Source organism: Garra rufa, chromosome 11 (genome assembly GCF_049309525.1).
Source record: "Garra rufa chromosome 11, GarRuf1.0, whole genome shotgun sequence".
Classification (NCBI taxonomy): domain Eukaryota; kingdom Metazoa; phylum Chordata; class Actinopteri; order Cypriniformes; family Cyprinidae; genus Garra; species Garra rufa.
Genome location: NC_133371.1, coordinates 30056242 through 30083870, shown reverse-complemented (window position 1 = coordinate 30083870; position 27629 = coordinate 30056242). Strand labels below are relative to the sequence as shown.

General features: G+C 35.8%; 1 protein-coding gene across 1 annotated transcript; it reads right to left on the bottom strand.

The window, feature by feature from the left end:
- Window positions 1-1072: 1072 nt before the first annotated feature.
- asz1 (ankyrin repeat, SAM and basic leucine zipper domain containing 1) lies at window positions 1073-26504 on the bottom strand. The gene is made up of 13 exons (XM_073850041.1): window positions 26397-26504; window positions 26155-26254; window positions 25949-26071; window positions 22147-22261; window positions 11817-11928; window positions 11557-11691; window positions 11319-11440; window positions 10799-10871; window positions 10358-10414; window positions 9192-9304; window positions 4636-4741; window positions 4138-4251; window positions 1073-1222 (listed from the first exon to the last, which is right to left on the bottom strand). Exons 1-13 carry the CDS (start codon window positions 26502-26504, stop codon window positions 1073-1075), a joined length of 1428 nt encoding a protein of 475 aa, XP_073706142.1.
- Window positions 26505-27629: the final 1125 nt, after the last annotated feature.

Here is a 27629-nt window from a genome sequence, read left to right as displayed (position 1 = left end):
ATTTTTGTGGCCATTTGTAAAATGTATGGGTCTGGTTTCTGGTCTCATCCACATCCAGCTCTTTCTAGCTGTGCAAAACAGCTTGTTTAACTGCTTGATATTACAAATGGGTGCATCTTATTTTATTTTAATGCATTATCTTAATTATGAACACACTGGTTTGTAGTGCAAAAAGTTTGACTGTTTACTGCACATTGTTATTCTTCTTGTCATTTCCCTATAGCAGATAATAAACTGGAAGTCTCACTCATAAGCTTACTTCCACGCTGAAGAAAAAGGTTGATACTTGACATTGTTACAGCATCTTGGAGGACTGGTTCATATCTCTAATCTTTCTCCAGTGAGAGTCATATAGCAGAGCATATAAATTCAAGTGTTTTTCTTTAAATGCTTGTTGCTTGACCTAACGTTTGCTTGCATGCATAAATCTACAAAACATGCAACCAAAAGAAATGAGTGCGACAAATGAGCTGCCATTAATTGCTGCACATAGACACCTTATGTAACATACTCAGAACAGGGCTTTCGGGAAACTGCTTGCACATGCCATATTATGTTTCATTTTCCCCTCAAGTTCGAAAATGAATAGTATCAAACAACTGTTTTATTAAACTGAATATGAACGATCAAGTAACAAACTTTCATCATGAAATAAGTTGTAAGGGGGTCCTGCACCCGGAAATAACATTTCAGCACCACAGACAGCGACTGCCAGTGACTTTTGGTTTTGGGCCACCCAGTCAACTCAAAACAGAAATTCCAAAACACAAAGTGCTAGCCGTCCAGCTCTTACCGGTAGATGCCGCTGTAATAGAAGCTTGACAGCAGTGATTACACACAAAGCAAAGAGAAGGATAACGTTGTTGTTTTTGGAAAAAGTTTATTATAAAGTGCACTGTCTGAAAAAACTAAAATAATATTTAACAGATTTACTTAAAGTCTAGAATAGTAACACAAAAAAGGTGATGATAAAATATTCTTAACATAAATCAGGAACATAACATTTTTAATAAGAAACTGAAGTAACAACTTAAAATATATACATCACTCAAAAAAAAAAAAAAAAAAAAAACTATTTCTGAGTTTGTTTGATCACAAATAAAAGCCCTGCCCCAAGGATCATAAGTCCAATGGTTGAAGCAAAGCTCTTGCGGGCCTTTCCTTTCTGGCCTTTATTGGAGACTGGTTGATGAAACTGAAAGGTGTATTCTGTGTGATCCGTCTAAAGAGAAATTTAGGATTAAAAGAGAATGCATTCTTATTATTAGAGCACACGATTAGTGTATACAGTCAAAAGTCAAAAGTTTACATACACCTTGCAGAATCTGCAAAATGTTAATTATTCTACCAAAATAAGAGGGATCATACAAAATGCATGTTATTTTTTATTTAGTACTGACCTGAATAAGATATTTCACATAAAAGACGTTTACATATAGTCCACAAGAGAAAATAATAGTTGAATTTACAAAAATGACCCCGTTCAAAAGTTTACATTCACTTGAATCTTAATCCAGTGTAGCTACCTAAATGATCCACAGCTGTGTTTTTGTTTAGTGATAGTTGTTCACGAGTCTCTTGTTTGTCTTGAACAGTTAAAATGCCCACTGTTCTTCAGAAAAATCCTTCAGGTCCCACAAATTCTGTGGTTTTTCAACATTGTGTATTTGAACTCTTTCCAACAATGACTGTATGATTTTGAAATCCATCTTTTCATACTGAGGAAAACTGAGGGACTCATATGCAACTATTACAGAAGGTTCAAACACTCACTGATGCTCCAGAAGGAAAAACAATGCAATAAGAGCCAAGGATGTAAACTTTTGAACAAAATGAAGGTGTGTACATTTTTCTTATTTTGCCTAAGTATCTTTCTTTCCCTATTTAGTGCTGCCCTTCAAAAGCTACAGAAGATGTTTCCCAGAAGACAAAGTAAGTAAAATTTACCCTGATATTCAAATTAAAAATAGTTTCATCCCCCCAGATCTTAATGCATTGTTTTTCCTTCTGAAGCATCAGTGAGTGTTTGAACCTTCTGTAATAGTTGCATATGAGTCCCTCAATTCTCCTGTGAAAAGATGGATCTCAAAATCCTACAGTCTTTGTTGGAAATAGGGCTGGTCCGAATACCATTTTTTGAGCTTCGAAGCTTCGGTAGTAATCAACACCGAATATTCGAATTATTATTATGTCGAGAACAGTTCAACCAAACGATTTTTGCTGTGGACCCAAGGGAGTGCAGTGTTGCATTTTGGTGCAATATGGACACATAACACGTTCAGAATTAATACATTTTAATAGAACATTGCAAGTTGGAAGCAGCGCGCCTCACGCAGGCAGAGCTTATATGCTTCGAGAACAGACACTGCGCTAGTGATACAAAACACACAGGTCTGTTAAGAGCAATACTTTTAATAAGGTAGCCTAACATTTTTAAACAAACAAATCACTCCCAAATCAGAAATTAGCAGCACAGTAATTACTGACACAGTAAAGGGTAGGCTATTTAAATAAAAAAAATATATAAAATACATATGTATATTATTTTGAAACCCAAAATAAATGAGGCTCAAACATTATTAACAAACGTGCATGTTTATTTGAGCACTTCCGTAAGTGAACAAGCAGCTTACAAAACGCTAAAATAAATCAAATATATAATACATTTATATATGAAACTAGCCTCAATAAGAATGTTAAATAGGCTATTAAACACGCATTCCGACAGCTCAACAGAATTACTAGCCGACTGAAACCGGTCTTTTTCTCTTTCTCTTCCCCATTACACAGCTGCTGTTTTTAATAGCAAAGTGATTACATTTATTTTTGTTTATTTAGGTTATAAAGTTAATTTAGAAATATATTTGGAACACTTTTTGTTTGTTAAATTTAAGTTTTTGTTTTTTAAAGTATCGACCAAGCGGCCAGCCGCAGACAGATCAATTTATCACGATTTCTATTAAAATCCATAGATGTAAAAATAAAAAAAACTTAAAGCATATCACAATATTAGTTGAATTATTTAACCTAGATAAATGTGTGCTATTAGGCTCATATCCAATCGTTTGTGCGGAGAGTAAAGCTGAAGCGCGCTTTGCAGAACATGGAGGCGATGTGATGTGAAACTGCTTTTTTGCTCATAAAGGTAAGACTAATATATCATCCGGAACTGAGAAAATAATAATTGAAATAATTCAAATCGAAAACAAAACTCTTTCATTAGCTATGGGCCTAATCCATAAATATGCATTTAGGCATTAAAGGCGCGTCCAACGAGCAAATGGCGAGTCAGGATCGTCAACTTCATCTTTGCGTCAAATACTAGTTTATTAATAAATAATTCAAATATCTCCTTACTTTTTCCCCGACACATTCATGGTAATTATTTTTGCTGGGGCTTCGCGGTCAGCTTTAGCCTACTGCATGCATTTAAACTCGAAGGCGCGGTTGTCACTGCGACAGTCACAGCCCTAGTTTTGCTTCCACCATTCAAGTGGGCCTGACTGTACTTTATAGTGTCTCTCAAATATTGCTCAATCTCTTTTTTTTTGGCTGTTGCTGTGTTAGTGGCGCAGCAGTCTGATCTTCTTCATTCATATTTAAGCGCGAATGAGAACCGTTTCGAGGGGGATGCAAGGTGTATGAAAAAAAAGAATATTCGAATCTCAAAATTTAAAATCGAATGCCAACCCACCGAAGGAATATTCGAATAATCGAATATTCTGGTTCAGCCCTAGTTGGAAAGGATTCAAATGGTGTATTAGAGTGTTTCTTATGACAAAAGACTATCTGAGAAATTCAGGATTTCTATTTTTTTGATGGGGCACCACAATCAAATGCAGAATGCTTTAAGAACACCAGAAGCTATAAGCAGCTACAAACACATCTGATTAAACTAATTCCACATAGGAGATTGATGAGAGCTTCCCTGGAATGTGCTAGGGGATAACATCCTCAATTTATTTGTTCACAACTGATCGCCCTTCATCATCATGAAAGAGACTATGGGAACATCTAAGAGGGATGAAACGGCTGCCCCGCTGGTCTCACAGTATTTTTCCTAGACAAAACTATCGTAAATAGAAGCGTCAGAGAAGAAGAAAGATGAGGACATGAAGGAATGTGGACATGACTGACCTTGCTGAGCAGGGTCTTAAGACAGAGAATCTCTTTCTGGAGGTCTCCTGTCTGAGTTACAAGCTCAGCGCAAAGGACTTGAGCTTCTTTCTTGGGATCACACGTGAGAACAACCTGTCAAACAAAGGCATTACAAACAAGCAGACATAAAATGTGAGATACAGCTGTTTTCTAGCTACCACTTTAGTTGAAAATGCAATTGAACTCTTTTGTTTCCATTTATTTAGGGTGTAATCATGTAATCACTTGGGGGAGTTTTTTTTGACAAATTAAGTAGTTTTGAGAGTAAGGTTGCGTCATTTTGTGAATTATTATTTCAGATCAGCTCCTAAACGGCGCATTAAAACAAAAATAATCGTTGGTTGCTCTGGTTCTTGACCAGAATAAAAAGCAATGTGGACCAGACTGCAACAAATCAAAATCCTGGCTATATAAGACTAAAGAAAAAGACAGGAATATGTAACTGGTGATGTTTTACCCTTAAAGTACACAACAAACCTCAGAGGGGCTACGTGGGAACCTGCTGATGACATCCTGTAGGGTTTCTGTCAAGTAACAGCACTGCTGTTTCAGGCTGATCAGAAAGTTAAGGAAATCTTCACTCCTGAAAAAAAGAAGACATTTCACAATTGACACCCTTTGTTCATGAACTTATGAAGTAGTTAAATAAACGTTCCACTTCCTCTAGGCTCCGCCTTTTCAGCATGTGCTGCAGGGATGACATTTTTGTAGGCCAAAACCTGGAAACAAGTTAGCACTTCCCATTGCCCTTATGGGTTTTTGGTTAAATGCCTGAAATAACGCAAGCATTTAACCTTTTATACTTGTTTTGAAAAAATTCAACAACTAGCTATAAAAGTTGTTAGGGGCATTAAAAGTCATCACGCCGAACAGGTAAACTCTTCTACACACAGCCTGATATTGTGTATAAATTGCATTTTTGTGAACTTATATACACACACATATAGAGCTGGGAGAATTACTTACAAATTACAAATTGAAGACTGCAACTGATTCCGAATTAAATGACAAAAATTGTAATTAGTAACGTAATCCATTACATTACACATTTTAGGTAATATAATCAGGCTACTTTTTTAATACTTTTAGATTACTTTAGACCTAACTTGATTATTACATTGATTTAAAAATTACAATCTTGTACCATATTTATGTAAAAATAAAAAAAATAAGAATAAACATTCCATTCATTGTTATCAACAACACGTGCGTATTTATTTTTTAAAGAAGTCTCCTCTGCTCACCAAGCTTAGCTTATTTGATAAATTACATCAAAAACAGTACCATTTTGATATATTCATCCTATTTGAATATATTTAAAATAATTTAATATCAAATGTAATTTATTCTTGTGATTTAAGATGAAGCATAATTGGTGCAGTCTTTAGCGTCATATGATCCTTCAGAAATTATTGTAATAGGCTGATTTGCCATTCAAGAAATATTTGTTATTATTATTATTAATAATATTAAAAATACTTTAATAGTTTTTTTTTTTTTTTTTTCAAGATTCTTTGAAGAATAGAAGATCCAAATATCAGCATTTATCTGAAATAAAAAAGCTTTTGTAACATTACACACAGGGACCGAAATTAAGTTTTTGACACACCGGCCAAGTTGGCCGGTGGATTAAAAAATCCACCGGCCAAGCTTATTTTTTTACCTGCCAAAATTCTGAACGATTTAACACAGATATATCCAAAGCACATTATTCTGTATATTATGTGTGCTCCGGACAGAGAGGAGTGACAATTAAAACATCAATAAGATAAACAACTTTTTGGTCATTTTAGATTTTTTATTATAACTTGGAAATGTTTTTAACGAACTATCTGATCTAGTCAGACTACTTGTTTTCTTTGTCCATGAAATCTGGCCTCCTGCTTCTGACGCAGTCTTTGTGCCACAGCAGGGTTCAACGCTAAGGAATTTTCTACTGGCCCGATTGGGCCAGTGGTTCAGATTTTTACTTGCCCTGCCAAAATTTTTACTGGCCCCACCAAAAAGAAAAAAAATAGTTAATATTTATTTCTTAGCCACATATTTTAAATGTGTCGAAAGCCAAATATAACTATACATACACTTTTTTATTCAGCATAACTTTTCTTTAAATACAATTGATAATTTAAAGAATTAAAGAAGTATTGTAAGATTTCAATAACTAAAATATATATGCCAGCAGGTGGCGGCACGAAACTGAAATTGATCACTGAATCATATTCATTTGATTCGTTTGAATGCATGGTTCATTCAAGAATAAAGCAAGTGACTCTCTTTATGAATGGGAAATTGAATCATTTCACTAGATTCGTTTAAAAACACATGTTCACTTTTAAAAGAAACACCGCTGTGTTTGAATGGAGACGCGCAGAGCCGTTGCACATCTACAATCAAACACAGCAGTGTGACTTGGTCCAGAATAATTTTGACGACGGAAAAATCAGCCATAGTGTTATTGTCAGACAATGTAAGTCACTTAATAATAACTTCTTGTTTATTTAACTGCTGTATTAAATCAATATCTCATTTACAAACTCCCATAAAAAATATTAAAAGCTGTCACTCATCTTAGTTTCCGATATCACAAAGCTCTATTATAATCAACGACGCTCTCTGTACCGCAAGATCAATCTCTTATTTACACTCTCTCTACACTTTGTTTATAGAAGAATTCTTGAGATATATCTGTGATACATTACTGTGCTGTGAACCCAGACACGTCGGCATTTGGCTTTCTGGTGTATTTAGGACTTACACAACAGGTACAAAGCAGCGATCGTATTTATCTCTGCCATGGTTGATCGCGCCTTCTTGTTATTCGCGCTAGTGACGGGAAAAACTACAGCGAGTGACGCGATGCGCATATTCGCTTGGCTTTCGGTGTGAACGCACCTTACTTAGACTGTATTTGCGCACGGCAAATTAAACTTTAGTGAAGGCAGCACTGGCCCGATCGGGGGAGCATCACAGAGATCCGTGAGACTGATACTGATTAACATTAGCCTACTGGTGAAAAGATTTACTCGCCATGTGGCGGATGGCGCTTTAAATTTAACTCGCCAGACAGAGAATTTGCTCGCATTTGGCGAGTGACGAGTGTTAATTTCGGACCCTGATTACACACTAACATTCAAAAGTTCGGAATCAGCATAATTTCAATGTTTACATTGTTTGGTTTATTTACCAAGGATGCTTGCTAAATTGATTGATTAAAAGTGATGATGAAGACATTTATAATGTTACAAAAGATTTCTATTTCAGATAAATGCGGTTCCTCTGAACTTTCTATTCATCAAGGAAACCTGAAAAAATATATATTTTAATGGTTTCAACATAACATTAACAAATGTTTTTCCGAGCAGCAAATCAGAATATTAGAATGATTTCTGAAGGATTGTGTGACTGGGGTAATGATGCTAAAATTCAGCTTTGAAATCACAAGAATAAATTACATTTTAAAACATATTCAAATAGAAAAAAGTTATTTTAAATAGTAAAAATATTTCAAAATTACTGTTACTGTTCAAAAACTTGGTAGACTGGTAGTGTACATATGTGACTCTAGACTACAAAACCAGTCATAAGCATTAATTTTGTGCAATTGAGAAATTTCATAATCTGAAAGCTGAATTAATAAGGTTTCCACTGACGTATGGTTTGTTAGGATAGGCCAATATTTAGCCAAGATACAGCTATTTGAAAATCTGGAATCTGAGGGTGCAAAAAAAAAAAAAAAAAAAAACCTGAATATATTGAGTAACAAAGTTACTCAAAAGAAAAAAATGATAATTTTGACCCATACTACATATATTGCCTACTGCTACAAATATACCTGTGCTACTTAAGACTGGTTTTGTGGTCCAGGGTCAATAATAAACTTTTTAAAAAATCATGTAGCACTGGTGTAGTTTGTTTACAGCCTGAGATTATCTTTTTTCTTCTTCAAAATTAGACTTCAAAATTCAGAAAATGTTGCATGTGAAGATCATCATCTGTTTACTTAAATATTTCCTTCAGATCTCTTTAACCTAAAGCCAAAATATTTTTTAAATGACCAATGGTATCACTTAATTCGGTGACAGCATTCTTGGCGCACTTCTGCCATCACTTACAATTTCAAACTCCTGTAATGGCTCACAGATACCACACAATGTTGATAGTGTTATCTTAACAGGCATTTCCCCAAGCAGCCGTTTTCTTCTCCTAACACTCTGTCAGAGCCTGTGGTAAACACTGTCAGACGCTGTGGAGTTACTATCTCCTCCAGGACGGAGAGATGGGCTCTGAGCGTCACTTTGTTAGTTTTTCTATGACTGAATGAGTGATAGGCTCTTGTGGACGACTAAGTGCTGGGTTAATGCCACCGTCCCAACAGGCACCATGAGCAGATCCATCATTCTGCATCAGGTCACATACACTGGCAATTAGCTGATATAGTTAAATAATCCAACCACTCAAAATAATAACAGTTTAACATTGTTTTTTTGCTCTAAGAATAACATTAGTATCAAAGCCACACAGAGTAATCTACCGGAAACAACTGTTTGTTTACATACATCCCATTAGGCAGGAAATCAACTGTGGCATTGAATTTCACTGCAACTCTATATTCTTTTAATGTGTGCTTATAGAGCAGCTATCAGAAGAGGATTTAACCGCACAATTTACTGTGTGTCCGTCTGCCCTCTCTGTACCTCCCTGACATTGAATAAAGAAATTACAGATTGATTAGATTCATTAAGCACAGACTTTAAAGGCAAAACATGGCTGCCACGCCGCCTACTCGCCATCATCCGTCAGAACCACTAGGCACTAGCTCATTTCTCACCTTACAAATCATTACTAGAGCTTAAACCATTAAGACAGGCTTACATGGAAGTCTTGTCAAGACACTGTTGTCTTGCTACGAGTTCGACAGCGCTTAGCAGCACTGCAGACTGATACCAGCATGGGAAACAGGGTTTGGATTTGATGTGGATACATAATAAACATACAATGAAGTTTAGATTAGCTTGAGGCTAAATGAGCTTTACCCGCTGTCTATGTTATTAAGAGGCGTCAGGGTGTCCAGATCCACTTTATCAAGATGCATCTGCTCCATGGCGCTGAGAATCTTCTTTTGATCCTCAGGATTAGTTACGCCAATCTAAAAGAAAGAGAGTTGATTTGTCATTGTAAACTAACACTTTATGGGAGATACGATATATATAGTTTTTCAGATGTACATCTAAAATATAGTTTGGGATCTGGGATTTGTAATGTTTTTTTTTAAGTATGTATCTTATGGTCATAAATTTATTTGATTAAAAATACAGGAAAAAAAGTATTATGAAATAATATTGCAATGTAAAAAATAATAGTTTCCTATCTTAATATACATTAAAATGTAATTTATTTCTGTGATGAAAAGCTAAATTTTCATTAGCCATTATTCCAGTCTTCAGGGTCACATGATCCTCCAAAAATCAGATTAATATGCTAATTTATCATCAATGTTGGAAACAGTTGTGCTGCTTATAAATAAATAATGTATATAGAAAAAGTTTCAAAGAACAGCATTTATTTAAAAAAATTAATGTTTTGAAAGTCACTTTTTACAAGTTAAACACATCCTTGATAAATAAAAGTATTACTTTCTTAAAAAAAAAAAAAAAAAAAAGAGAGAGAAAAAAAAAAATGACCCCAAACTTTGAAACAGTAGTGTATATTGTTACAAAAGATATTATAAATGTTTTTTTATCAACGAATCCTGAAAAAAGTATCACAGGTTCCAATTAAAAAAAATTAGGCAGCACAAATGTTTCCAACATTGATAATAAATAAGCATAATAGAATGATTTCTGAAGGATCATGTGACACTGAAGACTGGAGGAATAATGCTAAAAATTCAACTTTGCATCACAGAAATAAATAGTATTTTAAAGCATATTAAAATAGAAAAGCACTATTTTAAATTGCAATAATATTTCACAATATTACAGTTTTTCTGTTTTTTTGGTCCAATAAATTATGCCTTGATGTGCATAAGAGACTTCTTTAAAAAAAAACATTAATCTTACTGATCCCAAACTTTTGAATAGCAGTGTGTATCAAAAAAGCTAGATACACAGTTAGACACACTAACTCACAGAACAAATGGTAGTTTTGCACAAAATGTCACAAAATCTCGTCATTTATTAAAAAGGCATGATCTACATACCTTTTCCAAGTCCCTCTTCTCCATGATCAACAGGTCACTCCAAGTAACATCATTTTCCTGTCAGTGCAAAGGACAAGGGAGAAGGAATATTCATCAGAGACAGTAGTAATTACCTCCGAAAATTCAGGCAATCAACAATGTAATTAATTTAACTATATTAAAAGTTAAAAACAAACTTTATCCACAATAATTGTGCCAGTAACACATAACCATAAGGTACTTCATATGAAAAACTACTCCCAAAAGACAAAAAAGACAATTAAAATAATTGCAGAAATGAAATAACAAACATTATCGGTAAATAATGCATGCAAACGTGTTAACAAAATTATAAGCTTGACACTTCTGGATCACTGGCCCCATAGACTTCTATTGTAAGTGCATTACTGTAAACATTTGTTATAGCGCAACAGTAAAAAAAAAAAAAATCAACTGGCTCACCACCATGATGTCCGAGAGATGATCTAGATTCAGACCATGCAGCAGAAGTTCAATATCACTCAGCTTGGAACAACTATAAGATAAAACAAAAGAATAAACCCACATTTACTATTTAAATAAGTCACTTATGCTCATCAAGTCACTTATGCTCATCAAGGCTGCATTTATTTAATAAAAAAAACAGTAAAATATTACCATGTAAATGTTTTCTGTTTCAATATATATTTTAAAATGTCATTTTTTTCAGTGATGGCAAAGCTGAATTTTCAGCAGCCATTACTCCAGTCTTCAGTGTTACAGGATCATTCAGAAATCATTCTAATATGCTGATTTGCTGCTCAAGAAACATTTCTTATTATCAATATCAAAACACTGATTTTCTAATGAATAGAAAGTTCAAATGAGCATTTATTTAAAATGGAAGTCTTTTGTACTACATCTTTTTCTTTCAAAAGGATTTCTTTTAACTTTCAGTCACCACTTGAGGGCGTTACAAGCCAAGTCACAGACAGTAGCTCACCTCTCTTTGCAGGCAGAAGAAAGATCAGCATTTTGATTGAGAAATTTATACAGCGCCTCAGCTTTGGAGAGTGCATTGCCATTTACAGCAGAGATCTCTGTAGAATTAAGAATCCTGGAGATCTGAAAGAGCAATGATTTTAACATTTCTCATTCACAAGACCAAAAGCTACATTTTTTAACTGCAGTCTATGATTTCTGACTTTAAATATATCACAGCAGATACACAGGTGATCTACCTCAGGGTAACTGAATACTTTGGCCATGTCAGCTGCTGTCTTCCCTGTTTTGTTTTTGATGAACTTATCTGCTCCTAGTTGAAGCAATTTCAACACGGCTGCTTCACGTCCATACTGCACTGCTATTATGAGGGCCTGCTTAATACACAATAATAATAGATAATAACAGATACAGATATGGACAATAATATGATATGATAAAATGCAGGTACAAACACCTTTTTGTTAATCAACTCTACAGTGTTTATTTATGATCTTACCGTAAGTCCATTATCATTCTGAAAGTTCAGCTCCGCTCCGTGCGAAACCAGCAAATTAATCACCTGACAGTAGCCATCTCTGGCTGCCAGCATCAGACACGTCATACTGCTCCTGAGTAAGGGCACAAAACAAAACTGCCAGATGTTACTGTGATCATGCTGATGGGAATAAATCACACATACAAGGGGTTATGTTCTCTGCCACATTTAGATTTAACATGAGTCATTTATTACAGCAAACGAAGATGAAGTTGATAGAAGCAAACTAAGCAAATGTGCAATAGTGATAAACTAAGACTAGTGATTTACACTATTGCTGTTTTTTGCTATAGTCACCATCTTAAAGTACAGTATAGAGCGTTCTGGTAGTTTCATGAGAACAATATCTGACCCTTGAGATTTTCAGACAATTAATTGTAGTCAGTAAGGTACTAGTAGTTTTTTATTAATACTTTTTTGAATTTAGCAATTTCATTAAATTTTAGTAATTTCGTTGTGCTTTTTTTGTCATTTTTTTTAGTTTATTAGCTTTATTTCACTTTTATTAGTTATTATTTTTTTCAATATGTATTATGTTCATAGTTTTTAATATTTTTTTGTAGTTATTTTAGCACATCAACTTGGTAAGACATTTTTAGTTAACGATTTTCTTTTCTTTTTTTTTTAAATAACAGAAATTTTATGGTTTTAATTAACAATAATAAGGCCCTTGGTAAGATATTTTAGTTAACTTTACGGCCCCTATGATTTTTTCCCAAATTAAATTTTTCTAGACAATATTTTAATTGTTACATTCAAAAATATCAATCAAAAAGCATGTCTAATTAATTGATATCATAAAACTTACACAATTCAACAGCTTTTTTTTTTTTTAAGTTTAACAAAAATGACATTTTTAGGGCCCTATAAAATATTTTTCTTCTCAAATTCAGTTTTCTTTTTACCAGATTTTGTGTTTTCATTAATTTTTTGGATTCCATTTTAATAGTTTCATTTTTATTTTGATAATAAAAAAGCATCTCTAATTAGTTGATTTTATTAAAAAAAAAAAAAAAAAAAAAAAAAAAAATTCCAGAAACACTGTGTTGAGTATTTATTTTTTCTGGTACTGTAAATAAACTCTGGTAAATATTATTTAAAAATAATTTTGTAATAACTAATTTATAAGTATTACATTACATTAACTAACAGTCACAGTTTCTTTAAGTTAAACCAAACTTTTATTTTGACCAAGTTTCAGTTTGTATATGATATGATAATTTTTCTCAAACAAAATGGTAAAATGAAATCAAGTAACACTGGGAGATGTGTAATATTAACATACTCTAGTCCATATCGCATTTTGATTCAAGTGAACTGAATTATTTTTAATTTATCAATCCAAAATTTGACAAATTCCGTGACATTCCCGGTTATACAGTAAATTCCTTTTTTATGACTGGATTCCACGATTCCGTCCAAGCTTTCCGCATCATGGAGATCATAGGGCCCCACAATAACTGCATTCAGTCTAGAGTGCGGATCGGGCCGCATTTTTCTGTCCGAGCCCGGCCCGAGTCCGACAGAGCAGTAACCGAACCCGACCCGAGCCCGACAAGCATTCAGATATTTATGTCCGAGCCCGATCCCAGCCCGACACAGTTAAAATCTCTTTTTTCACTCATACTAATGACACATGCACTTTTTTTGTGTGGAAAGCCCGCTTTTATTAAGCAACTGTAAAAAAAGCGTTCGGAAATGTCAACAGATGAGAGCGTCAGTGCACACTGGGCAAAAAGTGCCGTTATAACACGGGCGCACTATCGCGCTGAGGTGACCGAGCCCGACCCGAACCCGAGCATCCTTTCTAAATATCTGTCCGAACCCGGCCCGACCCGTCGGGTTCCGTCGGGTACCGTCGGGCTCGGCTCGGATATCCATCCTCTAATTCAGTCGCAATTTTAAATCATTTTGCATGGTAAACAAAAACACCTCTAGGCTAAAATATTTTACAGTTACACTTACTCATAAAGAACTACTAAAACATAACTTATGTCTGATATCTTGCTTAGGTCACCAAGTGACTATGGACAACCATTGACCCCCCCCCCCCACATAAACAGGCACACGACGCCCTGTTTGTAAATCACCCTTAAACGAAACTCCATTTAGAATAATCAAATCGCCATAAAGAGAATTACTGCACCAAAGTAAACAGACAAAAACATTTTACACCTTGCTGAGGACAATCTATTACCTTTAAAAAAAAAAGCACAAAAGAGGAACTTTCTTGTCATCTGCGTTCAGAGCTTGCGTCGCTGTTGTAAATATACAGCTTTATCTAAAGATAACAGTGGCAAACATATAACACCTTAAATCTATGGCAAAATCCTAAGGCTATTAATCAACCTGGGTGGCATTTCCCAGAGAATGTGACGGTGGTGAATTGAACTCCATAACATCGGGCACAGGGGAGCAAGGACACCATTATTCATCATCTTGACGTTATCTCCTCGCTATCTACGCATTTCCCCTTCAGTGACTGTATTTGTGACAAATGTGCGCAGGTTTAAATGCATTTTCCCAGGCTGTCCCTTCTACCAAAACCAAGGGAGCAATAAGGAAGCTTATTGAATCAATAAAACAAGATCCTAATTGCTGTAACCAGGGTTTATTCTATGGGTAAAATCATAATTTTTAAGTATTTGCATCAATGGGAGTAGAAAGTAAGAAGCTGCTGCTATAAACGCTTCTCATATAAATGCAACAATAACTAAACTGATGTTTGAAATCAGAATCATTTGGAACAACATATGCTTGTCAGCATGGCTGCTCAATAAAGCCTCACTGGGCACATCATCAAATAAAACATGAAAGAACGGAAGAGGCAGTTGCAGAAGACTTGCATGCTCAGCAAAACATGCTTTCTGTAAGGTCACCTGGCCCACTGACTTCTGGTTTGAGTTCTATTCACAATTAAAGCCTGACATTTTTTGTGTCAAAATGTCAAAAGTGGTAACTATTTTCTGTGAAACACAAAAGATTAGTTTCTTTTTTCCACTGTTGTTTTGGACTACAATTGTATTTATTGTATGGACAAAAACATTTGAAACATTCTTCAAAACATCTGTTTTGTATATTTTGCAGAATAAATATAGATTTGGAATGACATGAGGGTAAAAAATGTTTTGATTTTCTGGGTGAACTATGCCTTCAGAAAGGTACTGAAATAATGACACAGGGTTTCCAATATTTTCATGTAGAAAAAATTTTATATTTATTGAAAACATGAATTTCTTTAACTAAACACTTGACCAGACAGAAATATCTGGTTTTTAATTTAATAAAAAGTAAAATTATTTATTTAGCTGTTGCTCTCAGGCAACACTGTACCATGTGGATCACAATGATACCATCGTATCAGTTTGTCATATCAAAACATTACAAATCAGTGTCATTTCAAGGTAAACCATAAATCACCATAACGGTACATATCCTTACGATCATGCACATATACACACGAGGACGTGTGTTTTCTCAGCTTTCCTCACTGCTTGTGAAAGCTGAGAAAACAATGCCTCTCAACAGAAAAATCATTATATGCGCAGATATAGTATGTAAATTAGTATTCTTAAAAATGCATTACAAAATCATGCAAAATGCAAATACATTTAGATATAAATATCATATACAGTTGAGGTCAAAAGTTTACATACACCTTGTAGAATCTGCTAAATGTTCATTATTTTACCAACATAAAAGGGACCATACAAAATGCATATTTTTTATTTAGAACTCATCTGAATAAGATATTTCACATAAAAGACAATTATATAGTCCACGATAGAAAATAAGTTGAATTTATAAAAATGACCCTGTTGAAATTCTTAATACTGAAATGATCCACAACTGTGTTTTTTTTGGTTTAGTGATAGTTGTTTACGAGTCCCTTGTTTGTCCTGATCAGTTAAACTGCCCGGTGTTCTTCAAAAAAATCCTTCAGGTCCCACAAATTCTTTGGTTTTTCATCATTTTTGTGTATTTGAACCCTTTCCAACAATGACTGCATGATTTTGAGATCCATCTTTTCACACCAAGGACAACCGTGGGACTCAGATGCAAATATTACAGAAGGTTCAAACACTCACTGATGCTCCAGAAGGAAACACAATGCATTAAAAGCCAGGGGGTGTAAACTTTTTGAATTTGAAGATCAGGGTAAACTTATCATATTTTGTCTTCTGGGAAACATGTTAGTATCTTCTGTAACTTCTGAAGGGCTGTACTAAAAAAAAAAAAAAGATATTTAGGCAAAATAAGAAAAAAGTACACATCCTCATTTTATTCAGAAGTTTACATCCCAATCTCTTAATGCATCGTGTTTCCTTCTGAAGCATCAGTGAGTGTTTGAACCTTCTGTAATAGTTGCATATGAGTCCCTCAGTTGTCCTCAGTGTGAAAGGATGGATCTTAAAAATCATACAGTCATTGTTGGAAAGAGTTCAAATACACACAAATTTGTGGGACCTGAAGGATTTTTCTGAAGAACAGCGGGCAATTTAACTGTTCAGGACAAACAAGGGGCTCATGAACAACTATCACTAAACAAAAAAAAAAAAAAACAGCTGTGAGTCACTCAGGCAATAACACAGTATTAAGAATCAAGCGTATGTAAACTTTTGAACAGGGACATTTTTATAAATTCAACTCTTATTTTCTCTTGTGGACTATGTAAATGTCTTATATGTGAAATATCTTATTCAGGTCAGTACAAAAAAAAAAATGCATTTTGTATGACCTCTCTTATTTTAGTAAAATTAACATTTTGCAGATTCTGCAAGGTGTATGTAAACTTTTGACTTCAACTGTACTCCAACCTAATATGCCTGGCATGGTCATATGGTACAATTATATGGATGGAAATTGATGATAAATGCATTTTCATTGGAGAAAATATGGAGTCATGTGACGTGCACATCCTGAACATAGAAACAAAATGGACCCCTGTAAAACCGCAACTTTTAATTGGATAAATGCACTAAGACATCAGGATTTCTGTTTTATTTTGATTAATTGTGCAGCCCCATTTATTATTTATTATTGTAATTATACATTTGATTAAATTATATAATCATAATGAGGCAATTAAACACTTATTACAGGCCTGTGATTTCACATGTGAAAGAGAATGGAAACCAAATGTAAAATGTTAGTCTCAGCAATTTTATAATAATGAATCTCCACTAATCTGAAACAGACCCTCTTACCAAATGATGTCTGGCTTAGTCTAAGCATACTGTATTTGTTTACAAAAAGATTTAGGGAAATGCAGCTGCTATGTGCGGAGCACTGAGAGGGCAGAGGAAGAGGATAAAAGTTTGACAGGCCCATCTCTTGCCAACATCTCCCCGTTCCTTGTTACCGATCTTTAAATATTTTGTCTGGATAGGACACAATCACTTTCTCACCAGTCGAGTGAACAACATGCTTGTTGACACTCCAGATCATGTGAGCGGTTTGGGTGGCAGATGATAAGCAGCTGGAGGCTGCCCTGAAAAATGCCTTAGTCAATTCACTATTGAGTACACATCAGCTCCCAAACAGAGTTGTTAGGAAGACTTGTTTGAAACACAGTCTGGCCAATGTTAATGTTTTGTAACTGCTGAAAGACTTTTTTCACATAGTCTCAATCAATGGGGCAAGACCTGGATGCATGTAGATGAGATGGATGGAGGTCCACACTAAGGTCTTTTTGAAAAGGATAACTAATTTTATTCACTTTTTTGTAGGGCTGTAACGTCCCAGTCGATTAGTCGATTAATTGGTCGATACGGTCTGGTTCGACCAAAATTCTGATTGGTCGATTTTTTGCCGCTCTCATTTCATCAGTTTGGCCGCGCTCATTTCATCAGGTGGAAAGCACTACTTGCTAATGGGGGTGTTTTCAGAGCACCCCTGTTTCACAGGCAACAGTCTGTTTTCAGAACACCCCCATTGTTTTCACTTTTTTGGATTAGCCCAACCCACTGGAGAAGAGGGACAGATAAGTAGGCTTTTGGGGCCGTTCACATGTAGCGTCTTTTGCGCGATCAAGTTCGTTATTTCAAATGTAGATGCGCGTCTTGCGCGAGCATAATGGAAGCGACGCGGTCGCGACGCGCACGCGGTGCGACGCGCTCGTTTTTTTCCGCTTCATCAGCTTCCTCACGTTTTTCCGTTACATTGAAACCTCAGCAGAAACAGCTCATCATTGTGGTTCAAGGATTTTCTGAACTTTTATGATTTGTCAAGCCTCCATTATTTTGACGCTAATAGAAGCAACAATGCATGAGACGCATATAGGCTTGGAGCTAGAGCGCAGCTGATGGTTGCTATGAAACGGCAGACGCTTCCGGAGAGCAAGCGCCCGAGCGCTTTGTTGACAAGGAAGAAAGCATCGCGCCTAGCGTTTTCCACGCGTTTTTAGGCGCGACATATGAACGGCCCCTCATCCAAACGGAAAAATAATATCACGGAAGGAATTGTTAAGTCTATTCGTGTCTCAGCCGCGTAGCTGAGCTCTAATGTTCAGCCTCGCTCTGTGCGAGCTGCGCAGAGCGGCTGAAATGATAGTGTCTGACAGTTATACTTATAACATATGACAAAAATAATTTTCTAAATTATGTTGCACATTCCTCAAAAGTTCTTGTGATATCACTAGTTGACAACATAGTACTGTTTTCAGAAATCACAGGCTATGATATTGCGCAGGTGCACGTGATGCACCGCTGTCAGAGACGACAGACTCGTGTGTCAGACTCATTTCAGTGCAAAATAATTAGGTCAAAAACGATTTAATATACTGCAAATAGCTTATAAGTTTTTTATGTTTATTTATAATTAATTTAGGCAGACAACAAGGCTACCAAGTACTGAGCACAGTACGTATCTAATTAATGTAATGTACGTTTTTTTTCCTCCACAACGTCATTTTTAGTCGAAAGTTTCTGGACTTCAGTCGACCAAGATTTTCTTTGGTTGATTACAGCCCTACTTTTTTGATGTGGTCCAAGATTGATTGCTCCCAGTGCCCCTGTAGCATTGGTCTGGTTTCGCGTTCACATGATTCCATTGAACCCTGGTGCATTTTGCGTTCATCTTACATCATAACAAACGTGCACAGCATATGACAGAAAACAGAACGTGGAATATATTGTTTGTTTTTTTGTGCTTTTGGTGCAAAGGGACACTTATGTGTATTTATTATAAAAAAAGTCAACTGAGCTGCAAGATTTTATTCATTTACATGACCTTCCAAGTTCTAGAAATCAGACTTTTAAATAAGACTACCCCATATTATACAGATTTTTTTGGGGGAAAAATGTTGTAGGGGGTTCATTAAAATAAGTAATATCTTGATTTTTAGTTGTTTTGGCTTATTTTCTACTTATTTTAAGTCATCTTGAGGGCCTCTCATTGGATCTGGCCCACTGGTTTAGACCTACTGCGCTACATTCATGCATATTTCATTTTTAAAATCATGCAGGAGATGCATAATCAATAATACTGGTAGGCTAATAAAAGCTATATTACATAAAGTCGATCCCCATATAAGGCCCAGCTAAATTTTTATGTTATTTTATTTGCACACAACTGACAAGCACCGAGGCAAATGACCCGATAGATTTTTGTAGTCAACATTAATATTCTTCAGAAGTTCCAAAGAATATACTACCAGCGTAAATCTGACGTCACAATTCATGTGTCACCATTTCCGTGTCAAAGTACTCTATCAAATCCCAAAAGCAAACGACAAATGATGTTAATATACACTCCCCTTTATCCCAATACTGAAATCTCAGATGGCCAGACAGTGACTCATCTTTTATTAATCATTAAAATATTGGTGTCCAGGAGGATGTGAAGCCGGAGACTGTAGTGTACAGTGTGACTCTTTAAAAGCTTAGCTTAAATACGTGTTATGGTATAAAAAGTACTTATAAACTATTGTTGAGATAGAAATCTTAATTGAAACAAGTAGACACTTGGAGCCAGAAATGGTATTCCCTACGTCACGATTTAACAAGCAGATAGAAGCCAGATTGAAAATTCATGTACAAGTCACATTTTCTTGGTTAAACATTACTTGCACTATCAGAAAAAAAAAACACAATTCTGTTTTATATTTTTACATTAACAAAGTAATCCATATTCTATTCATTAAAGTCAAGTATGAATCTCAACAAGTGTTTTTAAGCATTTTATATTTATTCCAAAATAACTCAAGGCAGTTACAATTTAAACAATATATTTTATTTGTGAACTCATGTTCCGCTATTTTTTTTTAATAGTAAACTTTTAACCATTTTTACATTTTTCGGATCATTAGCCAGCAAAGCTTAGTACATATTAGTCGGAGACACTGAGATTTACTTTACATTTCAAGTTGATTATTCACTAAAAACTCCCACAGATCATGTTTTCATGCCATTTTGTCTTGTGTGGTAGCCTGGAAAAATCCAGACCCTAATCTATTAAGATTAAGGGTCTGGGATCGAGCAATGAAAACTGCCTAACTCGAGGGGAGGCACCAAGCATGCATTTGAAACTCTAACTGCACGCAATTGGATAACGCCACGACCAATCACATCAATACACGCTTAGCTACCAGCAGAACTAAATGATGTTTCATTAACAAAGTTCAGGAGAAGCACGTCAGATGCTTAGCGTAAACATCACAAGTCAATCAGCGCCATAGGTTTAAATACAGCTGACTCACCTCAATTCACTCGATGGTTTATCAGTAAACCTCCACCACCCCATTTCATCACTCCGAGTTCTCGCTACTCCTATTGGGGGGTAACGTACTCTGGGTTCGGGCCAACTCGTGAACTGATAGATTTAACTCTTGCCGTATCCAGTCGGCAAAACAGCAAAAACGTCCTTCTTGCAAAGGAACGATTCGAGTTTTCGGTTTTCTGTTCCTCTTTTATATGGAAAGCCAAGTCTAACTCGTTCATTGTAGCGGCCAAAGCCGTTTCAAACAACTTGTTGTTCATCTGTAGCGACAGCGATCTTTCAAAGTTTACTATATGATTCGGACGTCGCAGCGCTGTCATCATCAGCTTAGCTCGCCTCTGGCCCGCCTACATCAGATACACCGATTTGATTGGTTCCCACAATTGCTTACGTATTGCAGTAACCTGCATCATTGCTCGATGCCAGAGTGTCTTGCAGAGACAATTCAAATTGTGCTCTCGCGAGACCTCTGGATTTCCAGGGTACTTGTGTGGCATATGTGTCACAAATGTGACAAAGTGGTTATATCGAATAGTATGGTTTACCAAGTTATTTACTTACTTTTTAAAATTAGCCTTCCCATTAGCGCCATTAAATTGTTCATTCTGATTTGCAAATGTGGAACATTTATATCGGAGCTGTACCCATGATGCATGTATATTCTCAAGATTGAACTGAGATTGAAAATAGTACTCATCATAAAACGATCCCCAGCTACAGTTTAAGTCAAAAGTTACGTTTACATACACCTTGCAGAATCTACTAAATGTTATTTACTTTACCAAAATAGGAGGGATCACACAAAATGCATGTTATTTTTTATTTAGTACTGACCTGAATAAGATATTTCACATAAAAGTAGTTAAATTTATAAAAATGACCTAGTTCAAAAGTTTACATAACACTTGATTCATAATGTGTCACTGCCTGATTGGTCCACAGCTTTGTTTTTTTTGTTTAGTGGTAGTTGTTCATAAGACCCTTGTTTGTCCTGAACAGTTAAGCTGTCTGCATTTCTTCAGAAAAATCTTTTAGGTCCCAGAAATTCTGTGTTTTTTTCAGCATTTGTGTGTATTTCAACCCTTTCCAACAATGACTGCATGATTTTGAGATCCATCTTTTCACCCCGAGGACAACTGAGGGACTCATATGCAACTATTACAGCAGGTTCAAATGCACACTGATGCTCCAGGAGGAAAAATTATGCATTAAGAGCCAGGGGTGTAAACTTTTGAACAGAATGAAGATGTGTACATTTTTCTTATTTTGCCTAAATATCACTTGTTTCCCCATTTAGTACTGCCCTTCAGAAGCTACAGAAGACAATATAAGTTACATTTACCCTGATCTTCAAATTCTCTAACTGTATCGTGTTTCCTTCTGGAGCATCAGTGAGCATTTGAACTTGTAATAGTTGCATATGAGTCCCTCAGTTGTTCTCAGTGTAAAAAAATGGGATAAAAATGGATAAAATAATTAACATTTTGCAGATTCTGCAAGGTGTATGTAAGCTTTTGATTTCAACTGTACATGCTATGCATGAGCAGTGACACCTGCAAAGTGACTTTCTTACCTGTTGCAGACATTGGGGTCAGCATTGCGACTAAGCAGCAGAGCCACACACCTGGAGATCATCTCTTCTGAGGCAGACGCTGCTGTGCAAGCAGCCATCAGAACTGTATAGTGGTCTATGTAAGGAAGTTAGGGGAAAAACACAGACATACCACTTCAGAATCAAATTATAATTTGCAAACAAGTTCTGCAGTGGTATTGTTCAAACCACAGGATACACATGTTTGTACATACTTCATGTGAGTCTCAATATGTTGGACACTGCTAGTGTTTTGGTCACGGATCCGACCGGGAGCAGTCTCGGTGTTGTGTTGATGCAAAAAGGAGACGCATCTATGTTAGGGGTTTGTGTGTTGTGATGATAGCTGCGTTTAGACTGCAGGAGCAGGTCTGCTTGGGAGTAGGATGCAGACACAGTTTAGTTGCGTCTGCGGTGGAGCAGGAAAATAAATAAAGCTCCGGTGTTGGGCCAACGCAATGACGCCAGCACCACGCTCTGTATACCGCCATTATCAATCACTTCTGCATTCTTCCCCTTCTGTGCGGAACACAGACCAGGAAGTGGCAGCTGCATTCACATTTAATTATTTCCTGTCTAAGCCCGCAGCTTCAGTTGCTCGAGACCCCCTCTGGAACTCTTCTCAGCGGATGGGTCTACATCACTTGAGTCGCTCATGTGCCGACATTACACCGTGACCAACAGATGCATTCAATTTTGACAAAAAAAATTAAAAGAGTCGATGTGTAAACCAAAAACACACCAGTAGATTAATTACACGTTACAATAGCTCTGCATGTGCGTCACAAACATTAAGTAATGGCAGATGAAGGACACTAAGGCAAACTCTAATCGTTTTCCATCCTCTCTAGCACGTGGGTTGAAATCAAAAGAATGTAACCTAGTTCAATGCTGACCATATTAATGAAAACCAAACTATTCCCCCTGAAGGATTAAGTCTAGCCATGCTCTTTTGATTTGATATCACTGGGTTCCTTCCCTGTGGCTGATGCAAAATCCCCATCCTCCCCAATAAAAACCCACAAGAGTCACAGGAAGGCCATGTAGTGCAACATCAGACTGACAGCACCTGCTCTCACCTTGTCAACCTTTGACTTTATATTCTTAAGGGTGCACTGAATATTTTATCATTTATTTTGTCAGCAATTGTGTCCAATAACAGACAAACGGTCTGTCCAAAAAACCCACACTTGTGGTCTTGGCCAGTTGCACTTGACAGGAAGTCGGTGGCAAGACTTTCCTAGTTCTAACAAATGGCAATGTTCTAAATCCACACCATCCCTAATATCGCTTTGGGCCGGTTTAAGTATTTGAGGATAAGCATTAGGGGTGGGAATCTTCAGGCACTTCACGATCCGATCTGATTCCGATTCTGGGAGTCACGATCCGATTCCAAAACGATTCTTGATCCACATTTTTTCCCCAATTAATTCTTCTGCTGTGCAAATACAACTTTACAATTTTAAAAACATGGAAAATTGCAGTTTCTATGCTTTTTGTTTATAGTTGGAATCTCTGTAAAAGTAGGCGTGTCAATCTTTACTGGTTCCAAGATTCAATTTAATTACTGTTTTCTAAATATCATGATGCTCACATTCTCAGTTTTCATTAGTACTGCACATGGCTACATTTTCATATACGTTTTATATCAAATGTATTTTGTGCCAATTTTACTTTATTTTTTAAATTATATAAGCAAGGTACTTTTTAAAACAATTACTTATTTAAAGTAAGTGCTCTTTAGGTATCCGAAAGTTCACAGACAATAGTTTTTTTTTTTCCCTCAGCATTACTGCCGTTTTATTATTACTGATGGGATCATAGACAGGCAGCTTTAACAGGCTGCATAATGGACAGCAGTGGCGAGCGGTGACTTTTCCCCCCCAGGTATGCTAAGTGCTAAAGCCACCAGTAATACCAAAAATAATATCTTTAGATTATTTAGAAACCAATAAAATCAGACACGAAATCATATTTTAATATTTCCTCTTTTTCCTGTTTGTTATTATTTTTAAAAAGTATATACATTTTATAAAGGCAATTTCTTTTCTGTCGACTTTCAAATTTTGAATTGAGAAATTATGAAAATATACAGTTAGGATGTTTTTTGTTTTTTTACATTTGATTTAGTCGAGTAAGTTGTGCATCAAACACAATATGATTTTCGGCAATCAAGATCTGGCAGCAACAGCGCGTTTTTCCGCTTGGGCGAGCGCTTCTTGGACAGCTTACCCCGGGAATGAAATCACGCGCAAATCATGCCAGCAAAACAGAGAATGCGCATCAATTCTGAGGAGTGGAGAAAGATGCGGAGAATCTGCTTATTATCCCTAATAAGCATATCCCATAATTTATCATGTTCAGGAACTAATATGCCTCAAATTTACAAGACTTAGGAAAGCGTTTAATCTAATTAAAGATATAATTTGGTGGCAAAAATAAACAGAAACTGTGTTGCACATTTTATTAGTGCAGAGATTAGTCCATGTATTTTGTAAAATGTCCGCAATTGCTATTTATCATTTCACAATTAAGTTAAGGCTTTACAAAGGAATAGAGCGTTTTCATGAACCGTCATCAATTGGCCATAATGGCGACAGTTCAAAAATTGTCTGAGGAACAAAAGGTATTTGTGGTTGGCCAAACTGAACCAGGATTTCTAGAGCAAGAATCTTGACAACATTCAGGTTTGATCTTATAATTTCCGGTCAGGTAGGTGAAATATTAGACTAACATCTTAATACTGCTCGTATGTATATTTACCACCTATTAAGGTTAGTTTGTCAAAATATTGTGTCGTTTCCTATCCCTATATGATTCAGCAGCTTCCACAAGATTTTTCTATGGTTTAGACACCATCGATTAGTAGACCAACATATTCAGTAGTACATTAACAGTGCAATCCATGCTGTTGTTTACATCCGAGTATCACCAATATGGCAACAAATCCGGGTAACTGACCAAATCTAGACAGAAGTGCAAACCCTCTATTGTTTTGTGTTACATAATCCTGAAGAGACATTTGAAAGTTTAAAGTACCAAGAATTGAAATGTGTAAATCAAGCTTTGTAAAAACTTCACTTGCATTTTTACAACACTTGAAAACATAAAATATTGGAAATTACAGTCACCCAAGTAATGCAAAGATCATGAACTTGGGAATTGGGACAGGCCCTTATCTCATGTGAGTGCTATGTTTCTAACAAGGACAGAATTACTAATGTGACAGTGCATGCAGAAATATCTTTAAAAGGGTGGGTTTAAACAAAAATGAAAATTCGGTCATTAATTACTCACCCTCATGTTGTTTCAAACCCAGAAGACCTTTGTTCATCCTCCGAACACAAGCTTTCTGACCCTGCATAGACAGCAACGCAACTAGCACATTCAAGGTCTAAAAACAGTCCGTCAGTGGTTCAACCTTAATTTTATGAAGGTACGAGAATACTTTTAGTACGCAATAAGAACAAAAATGACAACTTTATTCAACAATATCTTGCCTTCCGTATCAGTCTTCGACCTTCCTACCTTTCTGGGCCTTGAACGTGTCAATTGCTGTCTATACAGGGTCAGAATGCTCTTGGATTTCATCAGAAATAGAAGATGAACAAAGGTCTTACAGGTTTGGAACGACATGAGGGTGAGTAATTTTCCTTTCTGGGTAACTGTCCCTTTAATATCCCATTTAATCTTTCTATACCCATCTCTGATACAGATACCAATGGTTTTATGAGTGTCTTTTGAGAAGATTTTTACTGGACAATAGAAAAAGTTCTCCATTTACCTCTGCTGAAGTTTGCACTTGCACCATAATCTAGCAGCAGCTCAGCGAGCTCATAGTGGGCCACATGGACAGCGCACATGAGAGGAGTCCAACCAAATCCGAGTCGTGTCTCCACGTCTAGACCTGATAGATAACGATGAGACAGACATATTTTTGTAAGTTTATTAGTTTACGCCCAAATAAAAGCTATAAGTATAAGTACTTACCACTATCTAAGAGCTCCCGCACCCGCTCGACATTCCCTGCAGTAATGGCTCTTTTCAAGGTGGATACTTCATCTTCTCCTTTCAGAGGTGCTTCAGAAAACTGCCAGCAACATGATTTTTTTATTTTAATAATGCAAATAATTTGTGTACATAACTATCTAACTAAATTGCTGAATGCTACCTAAAGTATAACACATGGGATGAGACGAGTGTTGGACGTGAGAGAGAACCTTTTATATTACCTCAGCGCACGGTTTTTTGTTCTTTTCAGAATGTCCAATATCCCACTCGTCGCTACTCCCATCACTTTCATCGCCAGCGGGAAAAGCATAGCCAATCTCGTTTAACATGACTATGGTGGACTAAAGTTACTAACGTTTACTCGATTATTTCAATAGCAACCGCTCGTTGATGTCCTGCGTAATGACGTATGCGGCAGCCACGTGTGTATTAATGAAGCGACCAATAGAGAAGTGTTAATCACGTTCGTAATTCTTATTAAAAGTCTATCGTTTTGCGTTGTTTTATTTATGTATTTATTTATTACCATGAATGACATCTGTTGCCGCTTCTTATATGTGACCCTGGACCACACAACCAGTCATAAGTGTAAATTTGTTGAAATTGAGATTCTTACGTCATCTGAAAGCTGAGTAAATAAGCTTTCCATTGATATATTGTTTGTTAAAATAGGACAACGTTTGGCCGAGATACAACTATTTGAAAACCTGGAATCTGAGGGTGCAAAAAAATCTAAATATTAAGAAAATGGCCTTTAAAATTGTCCAAATGAAATTCTTAGCAATGCATAGGCCTATTACTAATCAAAAATCAAGTTTTTATATATTTATGGTAGAAAATTTACAAAATATCTTCATGGAACATGATCTTTACTTAATATGCTAATGATTTTTGGCATAAAAGAAAAATCGATAATTTTGACCCATACCGTGTATTTTTGGCTATTGCTACAAATATACCTGTGCTACTTAAGACTGGTTTTGTGGTCCAGGGTCACATATATAAAGATGCGTATGGTGCGCATGCGTGAAAAAAACGCTAAAATAAAAGCTTATTTTATTAAAAGCTGATTTTACTTTTAAAAGTGTTGAAAATTCATTTTAAAAAAAGTAAATATTACCATTGTATTTTTTAGGTGTACCATAAAATCCTTGTGTTTTTGTCAAATACTATTTTTTAAATATATACACTACCCAACAAACATGAGACATCTGCTCGACGTGCAGATCATGTCTATATTACTTTAAAGTGTAATTTATTCCTGTAATTTCAATGCTGGATTTTTAGCATCATTACTCAACACTTTAAGTGTTTGGACAGTAAGTATTAGGATGTTTTTCAAATTTATTTTCTGCTCACCAAGCCTGCATTTATTTGATCCAAAATACAGCAAAAGCAGTAATATTGTGAAATATTTTTACTATTTAAAATAACTGGTTTCTATTTTAGTACAT